General features: G+C 59.7%; 1 protein-coding gene across 1 annotated transcript in view; it reads left to right on the forward strand.

Annotated features, from left to right (window-relative positions):
• The window catches only part of TP73 (tumor protein p73), a 23,387-nt gene that overhangs the window by 6,628 nt on the left and 6,910 nt on the right, over positions 1–9,849 (forward strand). Inside the window, 3 exon segments of the mRNA XM_026862956.1 lie at positions 251–496; positions 3,679–3,886; positions 4,935–5,186. Of these exon segments, the coding sequence (XP_026718757.1) occupies positions 251–496; positions 3,679–3,886; positions 4,935–5,186 (706 nt within the window).

Below are 9,849 nucleotides of genomic sequence, written 5' to 3' on the forward strand. Positions count from 1 at the left end.
CCCCGGGAGGGTGGGGGCGGGCAGGAGGGGGTGATTTAAGCACTTTGAATTTATCCCTTGCACAAGCGGTGACCTGCTCGGAAACCCGCGCGACCCAGACCCGCTCTCTGGCTGGCGTTCCCGCATGCTGGCCCTTTAAGGAGGCTGTAACAGGACACCTGGAGCCCTGAAGAAGTGTGGCTGAGGTTTCCATGTCTCTAAACTGGCTGGTGTTTTCTTTTTTCCCTCCTCCCCTTTTCCCTTCCTCCAGTCCCAGTTCAATTTGCTGAACAACAGCATGGATCAGAGCATCGGCAGCCGAGCAGCCTCCACCAGCCCCTACAGCTCCGAGCACACCTCCAATGTCCCAACGCATTCGCCCTACTCGCAGCCCAGCTCGACCTTCGACGCCATGTCCCCAGCTCCCGTCATCCCCTCCAACACCGACTACCCTGGCCCCCACCACTTTGAGGTGACCTTCCAGCAATCCAGCACCGCCAAGTCAGCCACCTGGACAGTAAGTTGCATGTCTTCTTGCCTGCCTTCCCTGGGAAGATGCTTCCTACCACCGACAGCGGTCGCGCCCGCGAGCCCCCGAGCAGAGGGTACGTTGGTGCGGGGCGGCTGCAGGACGCAGCCACCACCCGATGGGGACTTTGCCTGCACGGGTGGCCCTGGAAAGCAAAGCCTGCAGGAAACGTCAGTGCTTGCTTTTCAGGGATTTCCTCCAAAAGGGGTGTTAAGCACAGCAGTTTGAGTGTAACTTCTCTCCCAGCGGTTCCCTGCAGGTAATTCGCGTTTTGGGTAAATGTCACCAAAAATCACAAAGCTGGAGAAATGTCCCGGGGAAGTACCTGCCTTGTTCTCATGGTGCTTCCCCGCATGTTTGCCAGCGACCGCTGTCAGAGGGGAGGCAGTGGGTGAGACAGACCTTTGCTCGCATCTACCGGGGCCGTTCTCAGCTTTGCTGTAATTCTTGCCTGTCATTTGCAATCCTTTTTCATCTCGTACCAGAAGAGCAACTTAATCTCTAGAAATCACGGCAAAATAACAGAGTTGGGTTATTTAATCACAGCGGGGTTGCTGCCCAGCATCCTGCTGCCGGCGCCCTGGGGCAGCAGCCTGGTCCTGGGAAGCAGGTTGTGTCTGCCACTGGTCTGACCGCACGCCTGCAGTCCTCTGCGGGTCTCGGACCCAGGCACCGGGCAGAGCGTACAAGGGCTGCTTGGGGCAAAACGTTCTAAATGCACATCCTGGCTCCTGGCTTAGTGTAGCACTGTCCCTGGTTTTTAGGAGAAACGGTGCTTGCGGCTGGTGCCGGTGGTCTGCGGCGGGTGCCTCCCTGAGCCACTCACCCACACGCTTGGGGCAGGCACTTCTCTCCTCCGGGAAACATTAGCAGGGCAGAAAGGCTGGGACGAGGCAACGGGCACAACGAGGGAGCAGCGGGCTTTCCTCCGCGGCTGCGGTTTGATGTTGTCATGAAACGGGCAGAGCAGACCAGGAGCGATATATCAGCCCTAGGTGTGATAATGACTTTTAGTTTGGGAAGCTGATGTGTTTAATTGCCAAGACAGCCCTTCCCGCAGTAGACAGAAGGTGCTTTCGTGCAGGCAGACCCCACGCCGGGGCTGCTCCCGGTGTGCCGTGGCGAGAGGGTGCAGGAGGGGACGGGTGACGGCAGCCGCTGCAGTGCCGGGGCTGTGTCTCCCGCAAAGCCCAAGGGGCGGGTGGAGTGAGTGAGCCACAGTGAGCCACAGCAAGCCGGCAGCGAGCCACAGCGAACCACAGTGAGCCGCAGTGAGCGGGCGTTGGAACGCGGCCGAAGTCCCGGCTGCAGCAGCTTCCCCGCGTCCGCTCACCGGAGCTTCGCTGCTGAGTCGCGCTGACCAGGGGCTTGGGAGTGGCGCCACTATTAAATGACTTGTCCTCGGAGGAGTGGTTCAGTCTTCGCTCCTTACCACTGTCTTGCCTTGCAAGATGTTGCTAAAGGATGAGTTTTGTTAGGTGTTTGAATCAACTGGAGGTTCTCAGGGGAGGATGTGACTCCAGCCCCATCCTGTCCCTGTCGGGGGATAACTCACGTCCGTCACAAGCGAAGCTGCGCAGGACCCGCAGAGGGGAAGGAGGCATTCCCGCGCCGCGGAAGCGCGGAACAGGAACCGGAGGTGCCCCGATGCGGGGTGTCTCCCCCAGCTGTCCCGGGGGCCAGGAGGTGTCAGTGCTGGGGCCGGCTTCGGGAGGATGCGGACAGCGGTTGGGTGCTGCAGGACGGGCACGTCCCTCGGGCAGGTCTGGAGCGAGCACCTACTAAAGATCCGCGCTGTGCTCACTTTAATCAGCAGTAGGGAGATACCCTCCCCTGGTCCCAGGCGACGCCTGTTGCAGCTGCAGGGAGTAAGCTGAGAAAGCCACTAAGGTCTTTTTGGTTGGTCGTCCCCAGAAGAGCAGAGGGAGCAGCAAGAGGCTCCCTGAGGCAGCCTCGCGCGGTGAGGGAGCCCGTGACAGCCCCTTCCCTCGCCGGAGCCCTCCCTGGGATCCTTCCACAGCTCTGACCTACCCGAGCCCAGGCTGCCTCAGCATCTCCCCGCGCTGCTGCGGCCTCCTGCGAGCTGTGCCATGCAGGACAGGGGTGCTGTATTTCTCAAGCCTTTGCGTTAAGGTCTCCTTCGTACGTCGGAGCAGCCAGTGCCCCATGGATGCTGTGAGACCCCTCCTGGCCCCGAGGTTGCAGCTGGACTCAAGAGATGCCTGGTTAGCCTAACAGGTGGCCATAAGCACCGGCGGGGGATGCCAGGTCTGGGAGCTGAGGCTGCCAAGCGTGGGACTGCAAGGGGGGAGCTCCTGGCAAGTGGGGCAGAGCAGAGGAGCTAAATGCCTGAACTGGCTTTGGTCTGTGGCACGGCAGGCAGCGAGATGTGCGGCCTCTGCACCGCAGCGACGCTGCAGCCCCCGAAAACAGGCTGGCTGCGGGGCTGCCGCCCAGCCCACGTTGCCCTGCGCTGAAGCCGAGCCTCGCCCAGGACAGAAGTGGGTCAGCAGCAGGCGATGTTTCATTTCAAACAGCAATTTCTGCAGGGCTGCCCACGTGGGTGCGGACTGTCCGCTCGCCGAGGTTGCCACACGAAGGACGGTCCTGCTGCGGCGACGGGCAGATTCTCCTGGGTCCCACAGCCACGCAGCAGCACCTTTAGTGCGGGAAGACGGGGCTGCTGCCTTCCTCCTGCTCACCCTGAGCTCTGCATTGCCACCGCCGCGCTCGGAAGTCTGTCCTGGTTAAACGGGGGAAGGAATTCTGCAGAAAAACATGCTCTATGCATTGCTAGTCAGTCAATGTACAAATAACAACGTATGTACACCGTGTGATTCTCTACGTAAGGTGTGAACACGTAGGTAGCAGCGTACAGGTAAGCCCAGGAAGGCTGTTAGGAACTGCAGGCCCTTGGGAATTCCGGTTAAATGGATGGTCAGGAGGGCTGGGGACAGTGACACCCGAGAGCCCGGAGAGGGTCCAGCCAAGGGCAGCTCAACTAACCATCCTGGTGCGCTAAAGGACCCGCGTGGTTTGATTCAGCACTTTGAAAGAAGCAGCACTGCTCTTTCACCCGTAGCTAGGGAAGCCTCGTGGCTGTTGAATACTTTTAAGATTAACTGCACCACATAATTTACGCCGGGACTGCTGCAAACGTTGACCACAAGTTCGTTGGAGCCGCCTGGCCAGGCAGCGTGGGGAGCAGCGCGCAGCCCTCCGCTCCAGAGGCCTCCGGCAATCTGGGGTCGGAGCACGGAGACTCCAGCCAAGGAGGAACTGACAGCTGCCGCACCGGCAATGCCAAACCAAAGAGTTCGATGCGAGTCGGCCTGTCAAGCGATTTGGCGGAGGTTTTTGATCCCGTCGTAAGCTCTGGTTGGTGGAAGCGCGAAGTGCAACAGACTCCTGTTTTTGAGAGGTTTTGACTGAATCCCTCTGGCTGTTCCTCTGGGAGACTTGGCGTTATCCATTCTCCCGTGCTTAGGAAAGGAGGCTCCTAAGGAGCCCCGGGCTCCTGGCCAAAGGCCATTTGGAGGCGAGCTGGCTTGCTCTGCGGGGCCGGCGAGCATCACCCGGGCAGGGGGGCAGTACCAGCGAGCCCACCGCCCTCGTGTCCACACACAGGTCTCGTGTCCACACTCCAGACCCGCTGCTGGCAAAACAGAAGAGGTTTGGGAGAGAGATCCAAGGAAGATGAAAGATTTGGAACAGATGCCTTGTAGGGCGATACCAGAGAAACATTCTGCATGAAAGGTCTCCACGGGAAGAGTAAGGGTGGCTTGATCGCAGCCTGCACGGGAGATGGTTTCTGATAGCAGACAGCTCTTTAATCTAACAGAAGAAGGCATAATGAGAGCCAGTGCTTGGAAGCTGAAGCCAGGCAAATTCAGACTAGAAACAAGGTGGAAATTTTTTAACAGTGATGATAATTAACTATAGGAACAATTTACCAAGGAATGCAGTGGATTCTCCAACTCCTGAAGTATTCAAATGAAGAGTCTGCATATCTCTGGGAAGATAAGCTGTACCTCAAGCAGACACTGCTGGCTCAGTGCAGAAGGAGTAGGCAGGGGACTTAGGCCAGCGCTGCGGGGAATCCAACCAGAGGATCATCATCCGTTCTCTCTTAAAATGCTTTAAAATGCTGAATTTCTATAGTTAGGAAATGGGTGAAACGGAGACGGGGCAAAGCCTTGAGGTGGGGGTTTGGGGCTCACGTTACCAGACCCAGGTCTGTCCTCACAGAGGGGTGCTGGGCAGCGGGTGGGTGATGCTGGACATCCCGACTCCCGGGCTGGGCTCTGTGAGCACCACACGTTGCCCCAAACCCTGAACCGAAGCGGCCGCGCCGGCCTGTGCTGCGGGAAGCCCTCCAGGCTGCCGCCGCCTCCCTTTTCATTTTTAATGGCCTTCTTATCAGCAGAGAGCAACGGGCAGATGCTGAAAAGCAAGGTTTTCCCTGCAGGTTCCAAGCCCCCCTCTGGTAGGCTGCTTCGCCGGGGCTGGCAGGAGGACCAGGAGCTGCGGCGCGGCAAGCCGGGGCACGCCGGCAGCCTGCCGGTTTGCTGGGAGCTCTCAGGACTCTCGGTTCCCCGGCGCTGCCCGTACACGCTCGAGCCGCCAGCCGATCGCGGCTGTTTTCTCACAGGCAGCCCCTCGCCACGCCGGCCAGCTGGTAACTGATAGATAATTAGTATTTTTCTCAAGTCGGCTTTGCGGCGGATCGGTGCTGCCTCCCCTCTAAGACGCTGTCGTGTGCGCCAGAGCCGGCGGAAGCGTTAATAGGGTCTTTGGCCCCCCGTGGCCTGGCTGCAAAAGGACGCGGGGGCTCGAGCCCCCGGTGTGGGGCAGCTGCCTGGGCTTGCACGGAGCCCGTGGAGCTGGGGACAGACGGACAAACCCCCGAGCTAAGCAGGCAGGGGGGTTCCCTGACCCGGGCACGGGCACAGGGGGGGTCTGCGCCACGGCCAGGGCCTTGCCTGCTGCTTCGGGGAGCAATCGGCCTGTGATGGAGAGGCTGGGGAGGTTCAAAGCCCAGGTGGGATACTCCTTCTGCGATAGACGGCTGTCCAGCAGCCACCCACAGCAAACTGGTCTGCGTCCCAGTGTTCAGCCAGTGGGACACTGCCACGCGGAACTGGTGCCAGTTGCTGTGTAGATCTTGCAGCTGGAGCGTGGGCACTGGGGGAGGTGAAATGCTTTGTCTGATGCTAGCTGAATGTGGAGGGTGGAAATAATTGGTGGGGCAGGAGGTAGGTTCTCCCTCGCCGGTCGCTGTCTGAAGCTCGTTGGGGTGGAGGCGGTTGTAAAGAGGAGGGAAAAACCTTCAGGAGCATCTACAGAAAATGAGCCCCCCTCTTCACACCCTCTGTGGCACTTTACCGTGTTTCAGGGAGGTGCCTCTCCGACAGCAGCGGCCTGGAGATGAGCAGGGGGCACACACGGCTCAGTACACTCTACCTCTGAGCCACAAACATCTGTGTTTTTATCCGAGTAGCTGGGCAGAAGAGCGTGGATATTTTGGCTTGCCAGAAGTAGGAAAGCAACCTCAGCATCAGCCTGCTCCCAAGCCCGTTGCAGCCAGCCCACTGGAGGCTTTCCACAGCCTTCCACCAGCAGGGCGTGGACGAGGCTCCAGCAGCTCCAGACACAATGGAATTAAGAAAAAAGGCGCAGGAATTCGGTGTGCAATGTTCCAACACGATCCCGCTATCAGCTCCACTATCTCGACTGCCTATGGTATGCACGGGTCAAGGGAACGACTTCACTGGCAACGGCTGCTGCGGCGGGAAGGCACCGCTCTGCTGCGGGTCCTGCTGCGGAGCTGGGAGCGGACGCTCCGCGGGGAGGAGGCTGCTCGGGTCAGCTCCTCTCTGTTGGGTCTGAACCCTGCAGGGGAGGTGGGGACCGAGGGACCCGCCGAGGGGATAAACAGGCTGCAGAAGGAAACTCATCTCCCCCGGGGGAGCTGGGGGCAGAGGGTGCTCCCACGTAGGGCTGTGACACGAGGAGCAGGGCTGAACGCCCTCCCGGGAGCTCCGGCGCCTGCGGGAGGGGGAGAAGGGTGCGGGGGGTGCCCGTGGTGAACCCGTTCTCTGCCCGTGCCCGCGCAGGCAGCGGCTGTGAGGAAGCCGCAGCAGGTCCCTGCTGCTCGGCGCAGCCCAGCGATGCTGTGGCAGCGGCCACCCCCCCCACCCCCCCGTGGGTCTTGCTGCTTCTGTCTTTGCGCTTCGTTTCCAGCAGATTCCCAAGCCCGACTCTCAGCCTCTTCCCTTCCCTCCCTGCTTGCTCCTCCTATCCATGATAACGCAGCATGAAATAACGGCCTTGCTGGATTTTTAGCTTCTAGTCGGGATGAGAGGGAACTCCTGCGCCGGCTTGGTCAGAGGACCAAGACATCCAGACACTCAGGAGGACTCAGACTTACTAGAAGAGATTAAACCAAGCCGCGAGTGTGCCAGGGCTGGCTGGCTGAGCCGTGACTAAGAGCGGCGGCGATCCTGGTTGGCAGTTATTTTAAGGATGTGCACACTGGGGAAGGAAGGGAGAGGACTCCTTTGGGGGTGAACCAAGGGATTTTAATTAGCAGTAATGGCACGATAATAAAGGTAGAAGAATGCAGGCCGGAGCACACGCAGCCTCTCCGCGCCCCGTCTGCTGTGGGGGCAGCCCCAGGACGTCGCCGGTGGTCCATGGCTCGTGGGAGCAGGGCTGGGGGGGTCCTGGAGGTGACAGGGGTCCCCTGCAGCTACTGAGGGCTCAGCACAGGGGGGCTCTGCCAGGGCCCTCGAGAACACCCCATCCGGGGCATCACCCGGTCCCCTGGCCATCACCCCGCTGCGTCACCGCCGCGGGGCAGGAGATGGGGAGGTGGGTTTTGGGGACCCCTTCCAGCCGTCCCCGGGGTTCAGCCCAGCCCTCCCACCTGCCTTGGGTGCCGCTGGGTGCTCTGCGCCCGGGCAGCAGCGATGCTCTGGACATATTTGAACCCAGCTCATGGTAAACGAGCAATAAAGTAGCTTTGGGAGGAATTTCCAGCTCAGTGAGAAGTTATACAGGCCGGTGATTAGAAAATGGTTATTAAAAAAATTAGAAAGAAAAAATTAGCTCTGTAGTCGGCATGTCTTCCAGGATCTGTTGTAACAGATTCGTCCGAGCCGGTTAACGGTATTTGCGGTTTGCAAGATGCTACATGCCTGGGTAAGATGACAGACACATTATTATCACCTCTCCGCTGCGATCTGTCCGAACCTGTCCCAGGATGCAGCTCCGCAGCTGCTTGCTGGGGAGCGCAAGGAAATTAGCAGCCGGAGGCAGCACTTTTCTTCTCCCTCTCTTGCCAGGCTAGTGGCTTTATTGGGATCCATTGACTGCAGTCCTGGACACGTCTTGAGTAGAGCTAATGAGGAGAGTGGAATGTAGAAGAGGAGGAGGAGGAGGCTGGTAGGGAGGAGCGGGGAGGATTTGTGGAAAAAGTAATTGTTGAGCAAATCATTTCCTTCAAGAGAGAAAGGAGGACTTGGCTGCAGCCCTCCCGAAGCAGGCAAGTCTAGACGCTTCGGTGTCAACAGTTGAAGATAAATAAGATTTTATCAGCTCCGAATCTGTTGGGACACATCCTCCTAGCGGTTCTGCTGCCCGGGGAGGGCTGGGGGAGATGGACGTCGCTGGTAGCTCTTTCCACGCAGAAGAGTCAGGTTATTTTTCGTGCGAGGCTGTCAGCATCCATGGGGAACAACACCCCTGCCCGCTCCCTGCGCGGGAGAGTGGCCGCGGGTCCGAGCAGCGCGGTGGCCTCTGCCAGAGCGGGTCCTGCCCGTTTGCTCCGGGTGGGCAGCGGCGGATGCTGAGACTTAATTTGGGTGCTGCTTCGCAGCTGCAGCCGTCCCAGTCGCCGGGAAGGGTTGTGGGGCATTGGCTCATCTGGATCTTGGGATGTGCAGGGCCGCAGTGGCGGCAGGTCCAAGATAACCCCAGCAAGCCCCCGCCGGGGCCGGCCGTACCGCGGGGCTGCAGCTCCGCTTGTGCTCGGCATGGGGGCAGCGTGGGCTCTGTCTCGCCCAAGACGCAGCTGCGTTTCCATGCAGTGGTGAAAGAAACCCCATCTAGAGACGCTTTGGGGTACCAAGTCCCTAGAGAAACAGAGGTGAATGCTGATGTTCTGCTAGTGTTTAAATAATTTGGCTTCCCTGGTTATTCCCGGTGCTCTGGGCTTGTCCTGCAGGGCAGGTCACAGGAGCGGGGAGGTGGCGTTTCCTTCCAGGCCGGCAGATGAGGGCTGACACTGAAAGCTGCGCGGCTGCGGAAAAAACCCAGAGGAGCATCTGCTGTGGAGGTTACGTAAGCCCCAGGTAGATCACTCCCTGCTAGTGCTGCTGTTTACACCGTACCAGCACCCGCAAGCCACGCTGACACGTGAACCTGGCGTGCTCTGGAAACGTGCAATAACAGACGCTCCCTGACTTTTCCTGTGAGCAGAGATGGCCGCGGTAGTAACGTAACAGGGAGGCAGGCACCAGGCCCAAAGGGCAGAGCAGGAGAGAGAAGAGAAAGGCAGGAGGTGTCCAGGGGCAGAACGTGCACAAACTCTTCTGTGGGTGTGAAAGAGATCTCGGGGCTGAGGTCTGGACGGGCTGATGCTGCAGGAAGCGTTCTGGCATCCCGGGAGCAGCAGCGGGTTGGTGGCAGCTTGAGCTGTGACTGTGCCCCAGCTGCCGTGCGTCCCCAGGAGGGACCTTGTCCCAAGGTCACCTTGTTCAAACATTGTGGAACAGGAAGGATACGAGCGACCAGCCCGAGGTTCTCCCCTGGTGCAGGTGGCAAAAACGTGGCCAGGGCAAAAGAAAAGTGCCAAGCAGCCACACGAGCCTGCGTGGTTAAACACCGGCATTCTGATCTCCCAGGTTCCCCTTTGCAGAGGAAAGCGCGGTGCCTCCGTGCTCCCTGCAAGCTGCGGCTGGTGAAGTCCCACTGAATCAGATGCAGCACAGAGAGGCACGTGGGGCAGGTTCTCAGCGAGTACAGATAACGGCGTAGGAGAGAGGCGCCTACTCTGCCGGCCATCCCAGCAAGGCGTGCGTTGTGCCGTCCCCTATGGAGAGCGTACGCTGCCGAGGGCTCTTCCCGGCTGGAAACCCGGCGGGGGACGTAGAACCTCCTGGGATCCTACAGACGTCACACCCGCGGTGGCCGTGAACGGGCCGGGTCTGCGAGCCCCGGAGCAGCCTGGCGCTGGCACAGCCCCTCCAGCGCGGCTGCGATCCCATCGGCGGTAATTGCTTTTATAACAAGTCATTATTTTAATTTGCTGCTTTACTGCCGCGTTCGCGCTGTCTCTT

The sequence above is a fragment of the Athene cunicularia genome (genome assembly GCF_003259725.1).
Source record: "Athene cunicularia isolate RWA chromosome 21 unlocalized genomic scaffold, athCun1 chr21_part1, whole genome shotgun sequence".
NCBI lineage: Eukaryota > Metazoa > Chordata > Aves > Strigiformes > Strigidae > Athene > Athene cunicularia.